Source organism: Geotrypetes seraphini, chromosome 6, assembly GCF_902459505.1.
Source record: "Geotrypetes seraphini chromosome 6, aGeoSer1.1, whole genome shotgun sequence".
Taxonomy (NCBI): domain Eukaryota; kingdom Metazoa; phylum Chordata; class Amphibia; order Gymnophiona; family Dermophiidae; genus Geotrypetes; species Geotrypetes seraphini.
The window spans coordinates 145646738-145670573 of record NC_047089.1 but is presented as its reverse complement, the minus strand read 5'-3'; the positions used below and the strand labels follow the sequence as shown (position 1 = coordinate 145670573).

Below are 23836 nucleotides of genomic sequence, written 5' to 3'. Positions count from 1 at the left end.
TCCAGCACCTCCTCTGCTTTAGTCACCATGCCATCCAGAAGAATGCTGTGCCAGCACCACATATAAGGATGAGCCCACCATCCGATTGCTATGGTGGCACACTATGGAGCCTAAAAAGATAACTGCCACTATACTCCACTAGGGGTAGACACCTCTAAACAGTCTATAAGGAGTTAAAGAGCAGAAATGTAATTTGAACCTGCAGCTTACAGGCCACTGCATTATTAGGCTACTCTTCAGATTTCTGTCCATGCCCAGCATAAAAAAGGATAGTACCAGCACGTAACCTGAAAGATGACTGAGCCTATGCAGCTACAAGAAAGCTGATATGCATATGAGGAAGCTGGAATATTACAGCAAGACTTTATAAATGAAGGCAGACACAGAACCATATAACCACTATCGTAGAGCAGTATACGTTGGAACTGGCATTGTGTAGCATGGTAGAGAAGGCTGTGCCATAGATAGTCATGGTAGAGAAGGCTGTGCCATAGGACACAGACACCACAGGTAGTCCATGCAGATGAAACTTGAGCTTGATGTGAGCTATAAACTCATGAAGCACAACATAATAGCACTAGCCAAAAGTAGCGAGATAAACTCAAAACATCTAAACCTCTGCCTAATTCAGTCAAAAGCCCTAAGAATGGTATTAACAATAAATCAAAACAGCACAAAACTGGACTAAAGAGTCCAAGAGAAGGAACAGTTGCATTTGCCCAACACAAAAGGGCTTAGCATTAACCGTCACAATAAGGAGAGAATTAGTAAATTTAGCTGAGCACCACTGCCTAACAAGAAGGCAGGGAAAAAATACAAAGCCAAACAGCATGAAAGTGCGGGAACTGTGCAGGTGAGAAACCTCACTGAACTGCCAGTTGCATAACTGGAAAGGACCAGCTCAAACAGAAAATGTGATAAATAAGAAACTATTTTTTTTTTTAAACATTAGACATAAGCCAGTACTAAACAAACATCAAAATCATGCTCACCACAGACTTAGGCCCAGATTCTCAACACTTTTAACGCCATCGCTAAGCTGTTTTCCGATGGTTTAGCCTGCACGTATTTTAGTGGCAGATTATCAAAACGGCTTATCTCTTTTTCAGCAAGGTTTCTAACAGTCTCTGACACTGTCATGCAAATAGGCTCCTCCTCCCCGCATTTCCCTATGTCATTGCTACCCACATGTACCAAGACAGCAGGTTCCTCCCCAGCACTGTCTAAAATCTTACCTAGGTGACGTATGAGATCCGCCACCTTTGCACCAGGCAGGTAACTGACCAAGCAATCCTCACATCCACCAACCACCCAGCTATCTATATGCCTAATGATCAAATCTTCCACTATAACGGCAATCCTAACCCTTCCCTCCTGAGCAGAAGCCCCTGAAGACACATCCTCAGAGGTTTTGGACGCCGCCCTACGTTTGAGGCGTCCCGTGAAGAATACAAAAAGGTGATCTAGATTGTAAACACCAAAAGTCTTTAGAAGCCTAGCTCGCAGAGAACGCTATGCACTTTCTAAAAATGCAGTGAATAAAAGCACGTCTCCCCATTTCTCCTCCCAGGAAGAAGGAAGGAAAAGTGAATGTCATAAAAGAAAGGATGACACCTCCTTAGAAAGAAATTGTGGTACCGTCCGAACTGACATCCCAGATTTTGTAAATCAGAAATAGGAATCCCCGCCAAACAAGGCCTGCAACTCAGAAACCCGCCGAGCTGAAGCCATGGCCACAAGAAACCCCGTGTTCAACGGCACAGCCATTTAGAGTCTCAAAAGACAAGGATGAAATGAAGCCTTCGGTAAACTGCAAAGAAGTACGTTAAGACTGTACTCCGGACAGGGCTTTCTAAAGGTGTACGACTATACCGTACTCTGTTTAGGAACTGAACTACATGAAGCTGAGAAGAAAGCGAAGAGCAATATACCTAGCCCTTGTAACAAGCTAAGGATGGCACTTGAAGCTGAAGGGAATTGAACGCTAAGCCCTTGGCAATACACTTGTGCCAAAAAAGAACTCTGGAAGGGTGCAAATGTTGAGAAGTACCCAAGAACAGAAAAACCTTCAAAAGGAAGCAGAAACCACAGGTGAAGACATCTGTATCGCCTGGATAAGAGAAGAAACAACCTGCTTCGCAGAACCCTTACACGTCAGCCATGACTTTTCAAAAGCTAGGTCGCAATACCAAAGTAGTATGAATATCCATGTTGATCAGACCCTAGGTGAGCAAATCTGGAGATACTCAACCGTCCGGCTGTCGAAAGACTCAACAGATCCGCATAGCAAGGATGGCGCAGCCAATCCAGAGATTCTACAAATACTGTGCCCTGAAAGCGAGCTTGAGATGGCAAATCCAAGCCATCATCAGCCAGAGGAAAACACTGAAAAGAGAGAAACCAGAGGCGAGAAAGAAGCCACGCTGCTACCCCTTCTTACTCCCACTCCCTGTGCCCACTGAAGAAGCTAGGAAGCTTAGAATTTTGAGACGAGGCCATGAGGTCTAGTTCCAGGAAATCTCACTTCCATAAAAAGAGCTGGAACGCCTGAGCCAAAATTCTCAATATCCAGGATGTAGAAGATTTCACTATTACTAACATTTACACTTTCTAGAGCGTACACACTGAAACATACAATAAATGGGCCATGCTCAGATTTCGCAGAGAGAAAGTCTATCCAAACTCTTTTCCTGACTCATAAAATGATCTGCCAAAAGAAGAGGAAGATGAGTGTCCACCCATTGAAGTAGAACCACAACTTTACCCGCCAACTGAGTACATCACCTACTGCCCAGGCTGTAGAAAAATCCCCCCATCATAATACTGACTGAAAAGACCTTCAGTGTCATTCCGGAAGAATGGTCTGAAGCTCCAGAAATGATAGCCTGACCATGCTCCAGAGTAGAAGAATGAACAAGTACTGAGTCGCCTCTTAATACCAGACTCCTGGAGCTGAGGATGGAAGGCACCAAGCCCCCCAACCCGACAGCCAGGGATTTTTGGTGGCCATGAGCTAGTCCAGCAAAGACCAAGGCATGCCTTTGAAAAGAGAAATCTCACCAAGCCATCAAAACATACAGAGCGATGCTTGAGGAGCCTACCAAACAATTGGAGCCCTGAGATACCGGGAACCACTGGAACAAAAGCGACAACTGTAGCGTTATAATGGGAAAGCAAGCCGAAGTTCCCAGTGGAGTCAGCAACATGGATCCTAGAACCCGTACAGAATCCCATATTCTTGGTCATGGTGACCGAAGAAGAATGCAAACCTGAGACTGTGACCCATCACCCTAGTCTCTGGGAAGAAACACAGTTCTCTCCAATATGAATAAAAACATCTCCCCGATATACATATAAATAGAACAGGAGAAAAGAGCGCTGTGCCGATTCGATGATTCACATCCAAAGGAACTGAGGAAAAGAAACCACCCTTTTCGTGTCAGTCAAATGGCCCGATTGGAAGACGTCCGAATCAAGCAGTCAGTCAAGAAGAAATTAGGTGAATCACCTGGTAGCACCAAAACGCTACCACTGCCCACATTTTCTAAAATGTTCGTGAAGCCTTGGGTAGGCTCCAAGAGAGGCAAGCAAACCTAGTGCCGATTCGGAGTCCATAGTGAAAATGTAAATATTCTCCCAGTGTTTCTGCAGAAATGTTTAACCCTGAGAAACTAATTCAGCAGAATGGGATCCAGCCTGCCCAATGCCCCCATCTTGGGCACCATGCAGTAAGTGGAACAACGTTCCTTAGTTCCCGAAGAACTACAAGAAGTGCCCTGTGTACCAGTAACACTTAAAAAGGAAACACAAAATACAGAGACTCCAAGAACGAACCGGAAACCTGAGGAGGATGCAAAGTTGCAAGCATCCTGAAAAATGTTCACAGCCCCTGACCTGATATTATAGTGTCTTCTCCCTCATGAGAAAGCCTGAAGAGTCATTGGAAGAAGTCAAGATCCCCTCAGAATGAAGTGCAGAAGGTCAGGGAATGGCAGGATGAGAACTGTAGGATCTGTAAGAAGAAAGAAATTCTCCTAGGAAAAAATCAAGTTTCGCAATGTAAAGAGGAGTATACTGGAACCATGAAAACAGTACAAACTCCATGCAACGTGAGCGAAATACGTATATCCTTTAAAGTGAATACATACTAGACGTAATCAAGATGCTGCATCTACCGTCCCGTGGAAAACAACATCATCCTAACAGGTAGCAGACAAAGCTCACATCGCTAATGAGAGCTTCAGGGATGAGGCTAACAGCCACATAGCGCGTGCTCCTCCGCAGGTTTGATAGAATAGGTAACTGGCTCCTGGTTAGAAGGAGCTGCACAGCCCTTCCTGTCTGGTCGGGGGTCCGTCTAGCACAGTGGTCTCAAACTCAAACCCTTTGCAGGGCCATATTTTGAATTTGTCAGTACTTGGAGGGCCGCAGAAAAAAATAGTTAATGTCTTATTAAAGAAATGACAATTTTGCATGAGGTAAAACTCTTTATAGTTTATAAATCTTTCCTTTTGGCTAAGTTTTAATAACAATATTGTAATTTATAGCTAAAGAGATATGATCAAGAAACTGTTTTATTTTACTTTTGTGATTATGATAAATATACCGAGGGCCTCAAAATAGTACCTGGTGGGCCGCAAGTTTGAGACCACTGGTCTAGCATGTGCCATGAGAAGATGGCGACAGGAGAAACCAGCATGATAAGCATGGAAAGCTGAAGTCCGGGCCCTGTCAGAAATATAGAAAGAGTCCTGACCGTAGGAAGATGCGAAGTGTCATTATGCCCATAGAGACAGCCCGAACTTGGAAACTGTTAGTACTACCTTTAGGCATATATATCCTATGCCACTGCCAGACATATGCAGCGCAGCACAGAGGCCCAAATAAGAATGACAGTTACCAACAGACAAAGGCTCAATCTGCAGGGACCCCAAGAGAGACAATGAGATATCCATATGAAATATTACTGCTGATCTCACTGTACCGGGAGTTGCCGTTTGTCAACCCAGTCCGGAGACAAACCGAGACTGAGTGACCTAGCACAGGTCAGAGTCTCTCTGGTAATCCCCTTGAGTGCTAACCCCAGAGTCTGATTAAACTAGCAGCTTCCTTCCCTTCAAATAAGCAAAGAAGAACCATCTCTCAAACCCACCTGGGCAGGCCCTTCAAAACAGAATGCAGTAATACAGGCAGGCCAAAACCCTTGAACCCGTGGGAAGTCCCACCACATATGCAAGAAAATGCAAGAAAGTGTCAAGCATATCACACCTCCTCCAACAGTCCCCCTCCCACCCATGCCCCATTTTTGTAAATTGCATCTGTGTATAATGCCAGCGCAATAACACCTTACATCCATTTTCCACGAGGGGGGTAGCAAATCCCATTGAGCCCACCTGTGACCAAATCCCCTCCCACTCGAATATAACCCCCCCCCCCCCCAGTTTATATTCAAGTCAACCTCTTTTCCTCCTTTTTGGGGGGGAAAAGGTTACCCTGGTTTATATTCAGGTCAGTTTATATTCAAGTATATACAACAAAACTTTACTTCACCGCTGGAGATGACAAATGTTTCAGCACTAATTGTGAAGTAATAAACTGAACTAATTTTCACTACAGTATGCTGTCAATAGAAGTAATCCTGTATGCGGTTCATTAGCATTTCTACATTAATTGTCTTATGATTACTTCTGGTTTAGTGCATTCTCTCCCCCACCCCCCAGCCACAGTAGAAGGTTTTTACTGCACCCCAGAATGCTAAATGCTCTGACTCATAGAATTCCTAAGAACGTTAGAGCCTTTAGCGCTACCGTGGCTTAGTAAGAGAGGGCCTTTATTTCTGATGCAGCAATTATCTGTGGCACACAAAAAACCATTGCTGAGATTAACACAGTTTATTAAACTCAGGCTTAAGTAATCTGAGGCAACTCGAAAAACTGACTAGCCCAAAAGGCACAGTGTGTGTCAGTGGCACATGCAAAAACTATTAATTCAGATTTTCTCTTTAACACATAAATTGAATTAATGTCTATAATGTGTTTTTCCATACTGCAAAAATACATTTTAATGTTAAGCAAAAGGGTAATTTTTATGCAAACACTTACCTATTTACTACTTCCATTGAGTGTAAAGACATATCCATGTTGACCAAGACTGAAAAGTATTCTGTTATCTGACTTGATTGCATAAGTTTAAGTAACATTTCTATAGCAACTAAGGGATTATTTTCCACCAGATCAGGCAGTTTGGCAGGAGTTAGGCCAATGTGATAAACCAGCTTGGGATCTTTCTCTAACTCTCCAAGGAGCTAAAAAAACAAAACATAATATATATATATATATAAGAAAATGGCATATTAAAAATCCAGAGTTTGAAACTGCAAGAACCAAATACAATATAGAAAATTAAAAACAAAAAAAAACCCTTTTTTTGTCCAACGTTGCCAAATGCACATAAGACACTAAGGGTTAGATTCACAAAGCAAACCGATTGTGTACCAATCAGTTTGCGACCCCGATTTCCCTCCTGCACTATTCACTAACCTCTCCTGTGATCCGCTTTGAATACATGCATGCAAATGAGGAGAAATGCATGCAAAGTAAACATGGACGCGATTCACCAACCAAATTTTTAAAACCGACTGGGCTGGCAGATCAATCCAAGAAGTGACTACTGGGGACCAGTTGAAAATGTCTTTCCGACTCTCTAGCTCCATAGAAGCCCTGCTCTCTGCTGTCCCGAATCTCTCCTGCCTGCCACCCTGATGCTCTTCCCGTATCTCTCATGCCTGCTCTGCCCCAAATCGCCGCCCTGTTCTGCCCAGATCTCTCCTGCCTGCCGCCCCAAATCTCTCCTGCCTGCCGCCCCAAATCTCTCCTGCCTGCCGCCCCAAATCTCTCCTGCCCTTCCCTGCACTGCAAGCCCGTGGTTTTAACATGTGGGTTTTTAGCATGTTAAAACCATGGGCTCGCTGGGCTAAAATGTTTTTTAAAAAGTCGCTGCTCAGATGGGTCTAGACACATGCGCAGACCATCTACAGATGTTCTGCGCATGCATTAGGATCGCACACCAGTGATCCGTGCCTGCAGATGGGGGCGTTCCTCCAATCGCCCCCATTTGCATATTCAACTTTGAAGAATTCATCAGACTTGCCCGGATCGGGAATAGGTCAGTCCCAATCGGGCAGGTTTGTGAATTTAGCCCAAAGGGTTCCTTTTACAAAGCTGCACTAGAAATTCCCACACAGCAAATGTGATGAAGCTCATTTAAATTCTATGGGTGCAGGAATCACTAAGAGCTAGATTCACAAACCTGCCCGATCGGGACCGACCCGTTCCCAATCCAGGCAGGTCCAATGAATTCTTCAAAGCTGAATATGCAGATGGGGGCAATCGGAGGCATGCCCCCATCTGCCGGCACAGATCGCTGGTGTGCGATCCCGACGCATGCACAGACCATCTGTAGATGGTCTGCACATGTGTCTAGACCCATCCGAGCCGTGACTTTTTAAAAACTTTAAAAAAACCTTTTTAGCCCAGTGAGGCCATAGTTTTAACCCGTGGGTTAAAAACACAGGCTTGCAGTGCAGGGAAGGGCAGGAGAGATATGGGGTGGCAGGCAGGAGAAAACCGAGGACTAGCAGGGCGGCGATTCAGGGTGAACAGGCAGGAGAGATCGGGGCAGAGCAGGGCAGCGATGCGGCAATTTGGGGCAGAGCAGGCAGGAGAGATCTGGGCTGGGCAGGCAGGAGAGATCCAGGCAGAGCAGGCAGGAGAGATCCGGGGAAGAGCATTAGGGCGGCAGGCAGGAGAGATTCAGGGCAGCAGGGCTTTTTTGGAGCTGGAGAGTCAGAAAGACATTTTCGACTGGTCCCCAGCAGTTGCTTCTTGGGTTGATCAGCCAGCCCAGTTGGTTTAAAAAATTTGGTTGGTGAATCACGTCCCTGTCTACTTTGCTTGCGTTTCTCCTTATTTGCATGCATGGATTTGAAGCGGATCGCAGGAGAGATTAAGTGAATAGTGCAGGAGGGAAATCTGGTCGCAAAGGGGTCGCAAACCGATCGGTACACGATCTGTTTGCTTTGTGAATCTAACCCTAAGTAGCTTTGGAAAAGGAGCCCTAAGAAACTATAAAGTCAATGGAACATTCATCAGCACATCTGAGCAAGATCTCTAATCAGAGGATAGCAGCAAAGCACGTGCTACTACCTTCTCATGGAACCTGTACATTCTATGGATTAATGTGAATCATACCTCCCTCTTTTACAAAGGCAGGCTAAGCATTTTTAGCGCGCGCTAAACGCTAACATGTCCATAGACTAACATGCATGTGTTAGCATTTAGCACACACTATAACGCTTAGCGCGCCTTTGTATAAGGACCCCATGGTGTCCAAGTTAAAACTTGTTTTCTTCGATCAAAACAAGAGGGCCCCCTTTGAGTACAGGGCCAAGAATAATTGTCCTGCTAACCAGTCTTGGTTAATCAATCTTAAACATAATCTTATTTCCATAATTGCCAAAGTTCCTTATCTAGATACCCATCTCTCAAGACTATTCTTTAGTTATAATGGTAAATCACATGATTGCTCCTATTGGAGAGCATTCCAGAAATGGAACAGCTAATGCATGTGGGGATAGATTAATATTTTAGGGGTAAATTTATATATATATTTTTTTTGTATAAAGTCTGCATGCTGAAAAAGGACTTAAATATTATGTGGCCATTTATAAAGTAGAGTGCAAGTACCAAAAAAGATGGCAAAAACTTATATATGAACCAAGTGAAGTCTTCGAAGGCACAGTAGAGCTGCAATATATGTGGGCATTTTATAAAATATGCAAGCACATATTAACACTTGTAAATGTATGCACGAGAAATCTGCACTAATGGAGATACAATAGTTTGGGTGGCTGTTTAATGAAGGCCATGTAGCAACTTCCTTTAATGAATAGGAATAAAATAGATGCCTGTTTTGTGTATATGAAAAAAATGTTTGGCAGATTATCAGGGGATTTACTGCAAGACAGGGTGGATAAAAATCAATGTTTAAACTAAACTAAAACTTAACCTTAAATACCGGGTCTTCAACCAAAGGAAGCTTGATGGGATTAACAATACATTTTTTTTTAAAAAAGTAAACTGAAATACAAGAGTTAGTTTTCAAAATGTTTAGCGAATAGAAAAGTTTTTAGAAGTTTACGGAAGAGTTGGAAGGAACTGGGACACCTCAAAATTAGGGGAAGTTCATTCCATAGTTGGGAAAATTTAAATGCCAGAGAGCTGCTAAAATTCTTAACTCCTTGAATTCCTTTCCTAGAAGGAAGAGAAAGTTTAAATCAATGAATGCCTTTCACATATGAAAATCTATAAACATTCCATAGCAGAGGAACAAGAGGAGCAAAGATACCATGTAAAATCTTAAAAACAATAAAGCACAGTTACTTACCGTAACAGGTGTTATCCAGGGACAGCAGGCAGATATTCTCACATGTGGGTGACGTCATCTACGAAGCCCCAGCGCGGACAGCTTTTCAAGCAAACTTGATTGAAGTTTCAAGTTTGCTACACTGCACCACGCATGTGCATGCCTTCTTGCCCACTAGAGGGCGCATCCCACCTCGTGGTCCTCAGTTCCATAACTAGCAAAGAAGCCATCCCCGGGGAGGCGGGCGGGTTGTGAGAATATCTGCCTGCTGTCCCTGGATAACACCTGTTACGGTAAGTAACTGTGCTTTATCCCAGGACAAGCAGGCAGCATATTCTCACATGTGGGTGACCTCCAAGCCAACCAAAAAAGGGCAGGTGGGAGGATGGCAATTTAAGAAAACAGATTACGTAACACCGACTGGCCAAACCGGCCGTCGCTTCTGGACAAAGTGTCCAGACAGTAGTGGGAGGTGAACGTATGAACCGAAGACCAAGTGGCAGCTTTACATATGTCTTCCATAGGAGTAGATCGGAGGAAAGCAACCGAAGCTGCCATCGCCCGGACCTTATGCCCCGTGACTCGACCTGGGAGCGTAAGACCAGCCTGAGCGTAGCAAAAAGAAATACAAGCAGCCAACCAGTTGGACAAGGTGCGCTTGGAAACAGGGTGTCCTAAACGATTAGGATCAAAGGACAAAAACAATTGAGGAACCTTACGATGAGACCTGGTACGTTGGAGATAAAATGCCAATGCCCTCTTACAGTCAAGCGTGTGGAGCGCCGTCTCGCCAGGATGGGAGTGGGGCTTAGGAAAGAACACAGGAAGGACAATGGACTGATTGAGGTGGAAATCAGACACAACTTTAGGTAAAAATTTAGGATGGGTGCGGAGAACCACCTTATCATGATGAAACACAGTAAAAGGCGGGTCCGCCACCAAAGCTTGCAGCTCACTAATCCGTCGAGCAGATGTGAGGGCAATCAGAAATACCACCTTCCAAGTAAGAAATTTCAGGAGAGACTTGTCGATAGGCTCAAAGGGAGGTTTCATCAGTTGAGCTAAGACAACATTCAAATCCCAAACGACGGGAGGAGGCTTCAGAGGGGGACAAACATTGATTAGACCCTTCATGAAACGCGTCACCAGAGGATGAAGCGAAAGAGAACGTCCGTCCAAGTGACGATGGAAAGCAGAAATGGCACTGAGATGCACCCGAACAGATGTCGTCTTCAGGCCGGAATTAGACAGATGTAACAAGTAGTCCAGCACCGAAGACACTGGGACCGAATCCGGATCCAGATGACGTGAGGAACACCAGGAGGAAAACCTGGTCCATTTCTGGGAATAACAAAGCCTGGTCGAGACCTTGTGCGAGGCTTCCAAAACTTCCCTCACCGACTGAGAAACCGAGACCGAAGTCAAGGGGAAAGGAACCAAGCGGTCAGGTGTAACGACTGAAGATTGGGATGCAACAGCGAACCCCGACTCTGAGATAGCAGAGAGGGAAACACAGGTAGAAGCAGAGGCTCCCTGACACTGAGTTGAAGAAGCAGGGAGAACCAGTGTTGACGAGGCCACCGAGGCGCAATGAGAATCATAGTGGCTCTGGATGATTTGAGACGAACCAACGTCCTCAAGATCAGGGGAAAAGGAGGAAACGCGTAAAGGAACCTCCCTCCCCAGTCGAGAAGAAAGGCATCCGCTTCTAGACGGTCCAGGGAGTACATCCGAGAACAATACAGGGGTAGTTTGCGAGTCTCCGGGGAGGCAAACAGATCCACCTGTGGAGTCCCCCAGCGGTCGAAGACCTCGCGTAGGACTCTGGAGTTGAGTGACCACTCGTGCGGCTGGAGAAGCCGACTGAGTTTGTCTGCCAAGCAGTTCTGTTCTCCCTGGATATAGACCGCCTGTAGGAAGATGTTCTGGGAGATCGCCCATTCCCAAAGGCGCAGAGCTTCCCGGCAAAGGGACCAAGAGCCTGTCCCACCTTGCTTGTTCACATAATACATGGCCACCTGGTTGTCCGTTCGCACGAGGACTACCTGATCGCGGAGTAGGTGGCAGAATGCTCGAGCCGCCAGAAAGATGGCACGAAGCTCCAACACATTGATGTGACAGCTTCGGTCCTCCGCCGACCACAGGCCCTGGGTTCGCAGACCGTCGAGGTGGGCCCCCCACGCGTACTCCGAGGAGTCCATGGTCAGAACCTTGCGATGTGGAGGGACGAGGAAGAGCAAACCCCCGGAAGATTCGAAGAGTCGGTCCACCAACGGAGCGATCGTCTCAAAGAAGGAGTCACCATTATGAGACAAGAGACAGGATCGCAATCCTGGCGCCACTGAGAGGCCAGAGTCCACTGAGGAATTCTCAGGTGCAGTCTGGCGAACGGAGTGGCGTGGACCGTAGACGCCATGTGGCCCAGAAGTATCATCATGCGCTGAGCCGACACAACCGGTAGCCGAGAAATCAGACGGCTCAACCGAACTAAAGCCTCCAACCGAGGAGGAGGGAGGAACGAACGAAGGCGAACAGTGTCCAGCACTGCGCCTATAAATTGAAGTGATTGGGTCGGGCACAACTGTGACTTGGGAAAGTTTACTTCGAACCCCAGTCGCTGAAGGAAGATGATAGACTGTCGGGTCGCTGAGATAACCCCCTCCCTGGTGGGGGCCTTGATCAGCCAATCGTCCAGGTATGGGAAGACCTGAAGTCCCCGAGACCTCAGGGCTGCAGCGACTACCACCATACACTTCGTGAAGACTCGAGGGGACGAGGCCAGGCCGAAGGGGAGGACCCGGTACTGTAGGTGTAGCTCGCCCACCTGGAACCGTAAGAATTTGCGGAAGGTGGGATGCACCGGAACATGGGTATACGCTTCCTTCAGGACTAGGGAGCACATCCAGTCCCCTTCCTCCAAGAGAGGATACAATACCGGAAGTGACAACATCCGGAACTTCTCCCGGACCAGGAACTTGTTGAGCTTTCTGAGGTCTAGAATGGGGCGCAAGTCCCCGGTCTTTTTTGGGACTAAAAAGTAACGGGAGTAAAACCCCCGCCCCCGCTGATCTGGGGGTACAGGTTCCACCGCCCGAAGCCTCAACAAGGCCCTGGCCTCGGCCATGAGGATGGGGAGCTGGGTCCGATTGTATGGGCAAGCCCCCGGTGACTGTTCCGGCGGCGCAGACCAAAAGTTGAGAGAGTAACCCTCGGATACGGTCCGGAGCACCCAAGCGTCAGATGTTATCTCGGTCCAAGCCGCATAAAAGGACCGGAGTCGACCCCCTATGGGAAGGGGGTCCGGCGCGATCGCGGAGGAGGACCGGCCCCATCCGCATAGCCCGTCAAAAGGACGGCGCTGGCTTGGACGGACCCTGCGCCGGAGGTTTCGTTTGTCCCCCTCTACCCTGTTGAGGTGGACGCCGTGGCGGAGGCTTAGAAAAGGCCGGTGTCGACTTCTGAGGGTAACGCCTCGGAGGAGGCCGGAAGGGTTTCTGCGCCGTGGCCCGAGGTTTCGGACGGACCAACGAGGCCAACGAGCGCTCCTGCTCGGACAACCGTTTGGTCGCCGCCTCTAGGGATTCATCGAATAACTCGGATCCCACGCAAGGTAAATCCGCTAGGCGTTCTTGCAGGTTTGGATCCATATCGAGGGTGCGCAGCCACGCTAGTCGGCGCATAGCTACAGCAAATGCAGACACCCTCGACACCAGCTCAAACGCGTCGTACACAGCGTGAAAGAGGTACAGGCGTAATTGAGACAGGTTGGACATAAACCTGGCGAATCCTTCCCTACGGGAATCTGGCAGATCGTCGTGATACTGCGGAAGGTCCTTCACCATGCCCCGTAAATAGGATGAGAAGGTAAAGGCATAATTGAGTACCCTGGTTGCCATAAGGGAATTCGAATAGAGGCAACGACCAAACTTGTCCAGGGTCCGACCCTCCCTGCCGGGCGGGACCGCCACAGAAACTCTGGAGGGTTGTGACTTTTTCAGCGCCGACTCAACCAGCAAAGACTGGTGGGAGAGTTGAGCCTTATCGAATCCCTTGGGTGGGATAGTCCTATATTTGGACTCCATCTTAGACGGCACCGCTGTGACCGTAAGAGGTGAAGTCAGGTTCTTAAGGAAGGTCTGATGGAGAACCTTATTCAAGGGAAGTCGGGGAGTTTCCCTCGGTGGAGTGGGAAGGTCCTGCTCCTCGAGGAACTCTTTGGTGTATTGAGATCCCGCCATGAGGTTTAGACCCAAGGCACGTGCCATGTCCTGCACGAAAGTGGAAAAAGAGAACGGTCTGGCTGGCGGTGAGGGGGTTCTCGACCTCCCCGCCGAACAGAAGGGGGAAGCCTCGTGGGAATAGCATGGTTCCCTACCGGACCCGGATTCCCAAAAGGCCAGATCCAATGGCCCCGAGGGGGTCGGAGAACGCTTACGTCCCGAAGAACCCTTGGGAGAGGCACCAGGTGTCCGAGGTACCGAGGCACGCCCCCTCCTCTTTGGCGAGGAGTCACGCGAACCCCCTCTCGCAGGGGACCGGAGCAACCTCGGGTTATCGAGGCGGAGCTCCGAGACCCGCAATGCCTCGCCCCCGAGCGGCGAGGAGCGACCACGTCGTCGAGGAGAACCTCGCGAGCGCTTAGGCTTCCTCGGACGACGCCTCGCCCGAGGCCGACCCGAGGGCGAGGAGTCCCGGGAGGTCCTCGAGGAAGAGGAGGAGGAGATCCGCCTCACCCTGCGCACCTTGTCACGGGGCCTAACGCTACTCTCAGGCGGGGTCCCCGAGGCCGAAGTCGAGGGTAAGGTCGGGGCCGAGGTCGGTGCCGCCCCGGTGGCCGAGGGAGTCGAGACCGGGGCCCCCGAGGCCGAAACTGTCGAGGCCGAAGCCTGCTGCAAGTGCTCGAGGGCCCCAGACAGCTCCGAGGCAATCAATGCTCGGAGCAAGTCTTGGAACGCCGGGATCCCCACCATGGTAGGCAGGTCCGAGGCCGGTGGATGCTCCCTGGAGGGCGACCTCGGTCTCGAGTATTCCCTCGGGGCATTAGTGGCCGTAGTTCTTGGCAGGGCCGAGGACGACCCACCCGCCGTCGAGGAGCCCGAAGATGGCTTCTTCATCGACCCTGGAGTCGGGGATGGAAGAGAGGACTTACCCGAGGCAGGCTTAGCTGAAGGAGTAGGCTTCGATGTCGAGGGACGAGGCGAAGCCGAGGGTCCTGAGGCCGAGGTCAAGGCCGGGGCCAAAGCCAAGGCCGACGTCGAGGCCTTCCCCGGCGCGGAGTCAACCGCGAAGAGCTCCGCCATCCTGGCACGGCGTCGGCGGAGCGCTCTGGCCTGAAAGGTGGAGCACCGATCGCCAAGAGTCAATCGGATGCTCGGGCCCTAAGCAGAGCAAGCACCACCGGTGTGGGTCGGTAATGGAAAGTAACCGCTCACACCGGGTGCACTTCTTGAAACCCGTCAAGGGACGGGACATGAAAAACCGACCCGGCCGAAAGCAAGGCCGGCCGCGGCTCACAGGAGCCCCCGGAGCCGAACGAAATAAACATTTTTTTTTTTTTAAACGAACAATCAAAACAACAAAAAGCAACGAAGTACAGCATAGCGACCGATCAAAATTCACCGGACGTGGCGACAGAAGGCAAAAAAGAGCAGAGCTCAATTTCCACAGGGCTTCTGGCTCCGCGGAAAAAACTGAACTGAGGACCACGAGGTGGGATGCGCCCTCTAGTGGGCAAGAAGGCATGCACATGCGTGGTGCAGTGTAGCAAACTTGAAACTTCAATCAAGTTTGCTTGAAAAGCTGTCCGCGCTGGGGCTCCGTAGATGACGTCACCCACATGTGAGAATATGCTGCCTGCTTGTCCTGGGATAAACACTTAAACTGAATTCTAAAATAAACCGGGAGCCGATGGAGAAAAAAAAGCAAAGGAGTCACATAGTCGAATTTGCTCTTTCCATAGATCAACTTCGCGGTGGTATTCTGAATCAATTGTAGTCTTTGAAGGCAGTTCTTAGTGATGCCAAGATAGATGGCGTTACAATAATCTAACCAGAATAATATAATAGATTGGACCAAAACAGAAAAATGACGTTGATGGAAAAGAGATCTGACCTTCCTCAACATTCATAAGCTGAAAAAACATTTCTTAACCAGAGAGTTTATTTGATCCTTAAAAGTAAGAGAAGAATCAAAAAGTATTCCCAAAATCTTAGAGAAGTACTCAATTTGTAGGGAGGCCCTAGAATCCAAAATTACAGTGGAAGGAAGATGATTGAATTTTGGGCCTAACCACAGAAGTTTAGTTTTAGCTGCATTTAGCTTCATCTGGACAGACATAGCCCAAGTTTGAAGTTTAGAGATACAGTGATTTATTTTAAAAGTTAAATTGGTAATATTTGGGTCCATCTCAATCAGTATAAAAATGTCAACCGCATAAGTAAAAAGTGTTTCCCATGCTGACAGTTTATAAATATTCAAAGTTGTCATATAAAGATTGAACAAAATTGGGGAAAGTGGAGAGCCCTGGGGAACTCTGCAAGGAGGTTGCCAGGAATTAGAAATATTACCTGAATAAGATCGGGACAATAAAAATTTAGAAAACCAAACAAGAACAACCTGATTAAGACCAATATCTGAAAGTAATTGGAGCAAAATGTCATGATGTACTACATCAAACGCCGCAGACAAATCAAACTGAAGTAAAATTGAACATTTATTTTGAAGTCGTAGTTGTTGGATTTTAGAAAGAAGAGAGATCAATAAAGTTTCGGTACTAAAATTAGTACGAAACCCATATTGAAAAGATTGAAGTAATGAAAATTTATCCAGATAATTAGTAAGTTGACCCGCTACAATTGATTCTAACAACTTTGTCAACAATGGTATATTAGCAATTAGTCGATAAAGTGAGGGGATAATGGGGTCTAGATCTGATTTTTCAGAAGGGGAAAGAGAGTTATTTGCCCCATAGATTGTGTAAAGTATCCATTTTCCAGTGAATAATTTAATAAAATGGTCAACCAAGTTATGACCTGAGAAGGAATATTAAAAAAAAAAAGATATGACGGAAAAGGGTCCAATGAACATTAACATTTTCTCAACTTTTCACATAATTTTGATACTTGGTATTCAGAAACTGGGTCAAGAGAACACCAGTAACAATCAACTGGTATCTCCAGTGTAGAATTATTTGAATGAGAGGAGAGATGTCCAATCAGATGTTTAATAAAATGCTTTTTTTTGAGGAAAAATCTATCTAAAGACAGTTTTCTATTAAGATAAGACAAATAAGAAAAATTCTTTACCAAAGAACATTACAAGATCATTGTACAATCCCTCACACTTAGTACTTTAGATTACTGCAACAGCCTCTACCTACCATGCCCAAACAACATGATAAAACAACTACAGACCGTTCAGAACACAGCCAACAGACTCATCTACTGTCTCAGCAAATTTGACCACATCACCCCCGCCTATGTAGACTCACTGGCTTCCGATAAAAGCAAGAACTCAATTCAAGTTCTATTGTCTACTATTTAAAGTAACCCATGGTACTGCCCCCTGTTACCTAAACAACCGCCTATACCGCTACCACTCACCCAGATCAAGGAGAACTCAAAACCTATTCACCTTCCCCCCTCACAATGGTACCCGATGTAAGAAACTATACGACAGCCTTCTAGCGACACAGACAGCGAAAATTGACCCCACCATCACCAAACTGATGATCAAAACAGACATCAAAGTGTTTCGAAAAGAAATCAAAACATTTCTATTTAAAAAACACATCCCCACTAACTAATCCCCTCCCCCTTCGCACAAGCTCACCCTCTAACACATTAGTCAACTCCTAGAACCTTACCTTCCAAAAATATTCAGATTCCTAAATAAGCATCTACCTTCAGTATCCAACAAACTTCCTCCTTCACTGTTAGGTAACTTTTCTTCTGTAATCAGTATATACTGATATTCTCCACTGTACCCTCTTATTACTTGATTCTCTACTATGAAATTCTTTCGGAAAAATCCAGATATCTTATAATTTATAATCCTCTACCACACCATGTAAAGTACATGAATCAATGTTAAGTACATGAATCAATGTTAAGTACATGAATCAATGTTATGTTATGTAATTCTCTCGGTAATGTCCAGATCTCTTCTAATTTGTAATCCGCCTAGAACCGCAAGGCACAGGCAGAATAGAAATCACTAATGTAATGTAATGTAATACAGCCTGTGCTTAAACCCTTGCCAAGGTCAGAGGGCAAGTGAGCTCCCAGGGGAATGGATGCTGAGTCCAAGGACGGTGGCACACAGCAGACTGGTTTCACAGGTCCATATAAGTTTCACTGTGAAGCAGAAGTCCAGTTTCACGGGACTGCGCCCTTTCCTCCAACAAAGGACCACAGCAAAGGGGTCTCATGGTACTCAAGCCACCACAACAGATGAACTTTAAGTAAAAAAAGAAAAAGATGCAGAGCAAAGCAGAAGGCTTCTGCATGGATTGCTTGCAGAAATTGAAACTATAGGGCAGTGATGGCTAACCTTTTTGAGCCCGAGTGCCCAAACTGCCGCATAAAACCAAAGAATTTCCTCAAAGTGCCAGCACGTCAATTAAACCTTAATAACAAGATTTTAGTATCTAAAAACCCTTTATAAAGTTGCCTGAACTATGTAACATCATTTTTAAAGGTTGGAATCTTTGTATTGTCAGAGAATCAATTTGATTCACAATCCTTTGGTTTTCATTTCAATTTATTGGCAATTTATAATGTTTTAATGATTTCATTCATGGGCCGAATACACACATACTTTTCTCTGTCGCCGCACTCTTTGACCAAAAGATTTGTAAGCCTGCAACCACGTCAAGGTAGACTCTTTCAGCAGCTCCCCTCCCTCCCCCTTACCTGTGTGGCCAAGTCAAAATGATCTACCAACAATAAAATTTTAAAAACACAAAGCACGCTGTACGCAGAGAAAATGTTAATTATCATTTATGTTTAAATTTGTTTTTTATTAAAGGTCAATAAATGATGATATGCATAAATACAAACCAATCAAGATACAATGCACGAGAAAACACCCCCCCCTCCTTCCAATCCCCCCTCCCCCCCAGGAACAGCCACTGTTACACGCCAATGAATAATCAATCAAGCAAGCGAGCTTTTGCCACAGGAGATAAAGTAGAAGAAAAAGGTCTCCAACAACGGAGAAATAAAATACCTTTTTTTGAATGTAAATCAAGAATAGCCTGTCGTTCATAACCAGCCCAAGAAATCATTTGAGTCCGCCAGTGCGAGACAGTAGGTGTTTGTGGAGACAACCAACATTGTAAAATAGTCTTTATACCCACCAGGATAGCCCTTTGAACAAAAGCATTCATCCCTGGCTTAACTGGGTCCAGTGATAATTTCAAAGTGAAGAGAAAAGTCGATGCGGTATCCAGGAGCATTTCCACAGGGACTGAATCATAAGTCCTATGTGCCGCCAGTAGGCCCGAATACCAGGACATAGCCAAAACATGTGTCCAAGGGTTGCCCTAGCAGCGCATCTAGGGCAGCCTGCAGAAGGGCTAATACGAGCTTTATAGGCTCGCACAGGTGAAAAATAAGCTCGAACCAAGAATTTATAGTAACGCTCCCTTTCAGTCGCCGCCACCAGGATATTCGACCCCAATTTAAAACTCCGCTTTAACATGGATTCGGACACTGTTATTTGTAGATCCAAAGACCAGGAACCGGCCAAAGTTGTATAATCCAATTCCCCTGCCAACTCTTGCAGAAAGCGATGGTAAAAACGAAGCGGAGTGGGGACCTGCGCCGTTAAACATAAAGCTTCTGATAATGTTTCTTGTACAGTTTCTAATAAGGCCTGTCGAGGGAGAGATTGAACATAATGCAGTAGTTGACCATAACTCAACCAATCTTTAGCAGTTAATATATGAGCATCTAGCAACATCTGAAATGATTGGAGTGTGCCATCGGATTGAAGTACTTGAGACAGGTAAAACATCCCCTCCCCCGAGTCCACTTAGATGGGGCCCCCAGGTCAAAACCAGGAGCAAAGTCAACATTCCCATGAATAGGCAAACATGGTGTCACATCCGACCTGATATGTAGTTGCTTGCATAATCTTTTCCAAATTTTTCGTACGGGAACCAATAAGAAATTCCCATAATGGTGAGTACGCAAAGGCAATGTCGAGACGTGTAGCAAATAACTAAAGTGAAAAGGAGCAAATGCAAGGCACTCAACCCCGGCTGCTGAAAAATGGGAGGTCCCACAGAACCAGTCATTCATATGTCTAAGTTGGCATGCTATATTCAGTCTCCCCAAATGTAACAATCCCAAGCCTCCCTGAGATATGGGTAAGGAAAGTGTACGAAGGGGAATCCGAGAACATTTACCACCCCACAAATACCCAGACAATGATTTATGAAGGACACGAAGATGATGATATTGTAGTAACAAGGGCAATGTCTGCAAGAGATATAACCATTGGGGAATGATCATCATATTGTATAGGGCTATCCTGCCTAAGAGGGTTAACGGATAAGAGCTCCAGGCTCGAAGCCTCTGTCCCGTTTGCTGAAGTAGGGGAAGAACATTAAGCGCGTACAATTGAGTTAGATCCTGCGGGATCCAAATCCCCAGATAACGTAAGGACGTGGAAGTCCATTCCAATGGGAAGGGACCCTGCCAAGAGGTCCGAATCACCTCCTGCAAGGGTAGGACTAAGGACTTCTGCTTGTTTAAGATAAGACCAGAGAAAAGATGGAACTCGTCCAATATCTCAAGGGCTCGAGCCAGGGACCGCTGGGGATGAGCCAGAGTCAACAGAATGTCATCGGCAAAAGCTAACACCCGTAATTGAGACGAGCCCTCCGATAGTCCAACTAAGATGTCATCCCTCTGAAATGTTCGAAGGAGGGGTTCCAAGTATACCAAGAACAGTAAAGGCGACAGCGGGCAACCCTGGCGCGTCCCCCTACCAACCTCAAAGGACGATGTAAAAATCCCATTTACCAAAATTGATGCCTTGGGGGAAGAATATAGTGCTCGCAATGCAGCTAGAAAGTGCCCTCCAATGCCCACATAATCCAGAACCGAGAACAAATAGGGCCAGAGAACCTGATCGAATGCCTTGGCCGCATCTAGGCTTACCAATATGCCCCTAGTGTCGGATGTTTGCGCTCTGGCCATAACCAGAAGTGCCCGACGAACGTGAAGAACAGAGTGGCGACCCCGAACAAAGCCAACCTGTGCCGGAGAGATAATATGTGGTAAAAGAGGTGTCAACCGATTGGCCAACAATCGAGATAGGATCTTTATATCTACATTGAGCAAAGATATAGGTCTATAGGAGTCGACCTCCTCCCTAGGTTTGTTTGGTTTAGGAAGTAATGTGATAGTGGCAGAGTTCGCATAATCCGGAAAGGCACCTTTCTCCATCACCTCATCATAGTAGGACATCAAAGACTCACAGAGCTGAGGCGACAACATCTTATAGAATTCCGCCGAAAACCCATCCGGGCCCGGGGCTGTACATAAACGCAAAGTCTTAATGGCCTTTTGTATCTCTAAGTCCTGTAGGGGTCTGTTCAAAGTCTCCCGCTGTTGCTCAGTGAAACTAGGCAGGCCAGCGTCTGCTAAATAATCTAAAACGTCAGGGCCAGAATATGGTCCAGGATCCGAATAAAAGGTAGAGAAATGTCGATAGAACGCGTCCGCAATGTCCTTTGGTTTTGTATGAAACGTGGAATGGCCATGCCTAAGTTTCGAAATATATCTAGAGTCGTGCCAATTCTTGGTTAAAGAAGCCAGCATCCGGCCCGGTTTATTACCGTAGCGGTGGAATTTGTATTTGCGGTAAATAAGAGAGCGTTTGGTACGATCGTGTAGCAATGTATTAAGAGATACCTGAGCTGAGTGAAATTCTTCCCACAAAGCAGTAGTAGGGGCACGCAAGTAATCCGCCTTCAAGGAAGAGCATTTTCTCTCCAAACTAACAATGCCTGCCGATATGCGTTTATTCCGCGCCGCTATAAAGGCGATGATCGCCCCCCTAAGGACAGCTTTAGCGGTTTCCCAGAACAAGCACGGGTTGGTACAGTGTTGCGCATTGGTCGTCAGAAAATCCTCCCAACAAGCCCGGAGGTAATCCCCAAATATAGGGTCCTCGTGAAGGTAGGATGGGAATCTCCACCGACGTGCTCCCATAGGAGGCAACCCCCAGGCCAGGTCCACCCAAATAGGGCAGTGATCCGACACCTCCAGCGGACCGATGGTGGCCTCAGAGACTCGGACAAATAGAGATTCCGAAATCAGCAAATAATCTAAACGGGAGAAGGACCCGTGGGCACGCGATTGGTGCGTATAATCTCGTTCCATCGGGTGGAGAAGTCTCCACGGATCTACCAATCCCAACGATTGACAGAGAAAGGGGATACCTTTGTTCAAATTTGGCGTAGACGATGCGGAAGAGCCAGAGCGATCCAGAGAATTATCCATCACTTGGTTAAGATCTCCCGCTATAACCAAGGGCAGTGAGGTGTCCCTAAGGCCTAAGGACACCAGAGAATCGAAGAAATCCTGGGAGTAAGTGTTCGGCCCATATACAATCAGCAGCCGGAAGTCTGTGCCCTGCAAGGAAATTTTTAAGAGCAAATATCTACCTAAAGGGTCCTCAGAAAGTAACGTTACAGAACATTGTAACCCCTTGCGTATCAATATACATACCCCAGCTCTTTTCCCCGAAAAGGAAGCCGAATAAATTGAGCCCACCCAGCCCCTCTGCAACTTTTGATGTTCTTCCCGGGACAATTTAGTCTCCTGTAGGCATGCCAGATCAGCCCTATGATGTTTTATCTGTCTCAAGAGTTTAGTGCGTTTCACTGGAGATGAAATCCCCGACACATTCCAGGATAGGATACGGAGAGAGTGGTCACCCAGGGTCAAAACACAAACAACATAAAGTATCATGCCGTAAGTAACTGACACCCGGGCGCCCAGCCCCACCCGAGTTAACAGTAGAGAGCCAAATACTGTCATACTGACTCCTATAACAAATATTGAACAAGCAAAGAAGAATAAACAATATCCCAAATATCATTTCAGTAAGCTGTTCCCAACCTATCTCCCCCCCCCCACCCACTCCCCAAGAAGACCCAAAAATCATATCCCTGAAGGAATATGCAAGAGGTCCAAAAGTGGCGCCCCACAGGACCCCACCCCTCCCACTATAAACAGTGAATCAACAGCATAACTCCTGCATGAAACAATAAAACACTTCTGTGGTTTCCAACTTAAAGGTTGAAGTCCCATCAACTAGTAGAACAGCGCTACCACTCTGGATAATCTCATGTAGGTTCTGATGATGATTGCAGAGTTTTATTAATGTAATCTGCGGCTGTAGAGGCCTCGGTGAACATATGCCAAGAGCCCCCATGCTGGATCTTCAAGACCGCTGGGTAAATGAATTGAAAACGATGTTTGTTCTCCTCCAACTTAGAAAACAATGGATAAAAGGCTTTCCTGCGTTCTGTGAGAGCTGCTGAGTAATCTTGGCTTATCCGGACAGCAGAGCCCCGAAACTTCAAGGTATCGCGTTTAGCACGATACTGCCGCAAGATCTCCATTTTGTGTCTATAGTTGAGGAATTTTACAATCACCACCCGGGGTCTGGAATCTCTGGCCGGGCGCAGTCCAAGACGATGTGCTCGTTCCAAGCAGAGCGGGCCCAAGGACGCTGTATCTGGAAATTCCAGCTCCAGCCAGCCCTCCATCTCAGCTATCAGGTGAGTATCCGTTATATTTTCAGGCACTCCCATAAAACGAAGATTCCCTCGGCGGGAACGTTCTCCAAATCATCCAATTTCGCGGCTTGGAGTTGAACCGATTCCTGTAAGGCCGAGAGGTCCAATTCGTGTGAATTTAGGGAGTCCTCTGCTGTAGACACGCGTTGCTCCAGTTCGGTAGTTCGGGCCGCCGTGTCGGACATAAGCTGCTCCAGCCGGTTCATCTGGGTCGCCAAAGCATCCATCTGTGGGCCCAGGACCTGTGCTACCGCCGCTTTCAATTCTGTCAGTGTCGCGGCCGAAAACTCCGTGACCGCCGTTCTGGAAGCGGCCGCCATTTTGCCCGCACCAGGGCTCGCACGCTCTTTGTCTTTGCGCACTGTTTTCATGTGCGCTGCCTCCTGGGACCGGGCTAAATACCTTTCCATGTGATCCCGGGACCGCAACAAAGTGATCCGCGGCGGTTTGGGAGCCAAAAACCGGCAAAAAGTGCGAGGGGAGGAGCGGGGTCCCGGAGCTGAGCAGGAGCACGTCCTCACCCGCTCATGGCGACAGGTGACCTCCCTAATTATCATTTATATTCCGCGGGTTTTCAAAGAGGTCAAGGCAGAT

The 23836-nt window shown here is 47.0% G+C and overlaps 1 protein-coding gene across 1 annotated transcript in view; it reads right to left on the bottom strand.

Moving 5' to 3' along the window:
- Window positions 1-23836, bottom strand: part of CNOT11 (CCR4-NOT transcription complex subunit 11) — a 127861-nt gene that overhangs the window by 22725 nt on the left and 81300 nt on the right. Inside the window, exon 5 of the mRNA XM_033949630.1 lies at window positions 6102-6304. Coding sequence (XP_033805521.1) covers window positions 6102-6304 — 203 coding nt within the window. The remainder of the gene's footprint in view (window positions 1-6101; window positions 6305-23836) is intronic.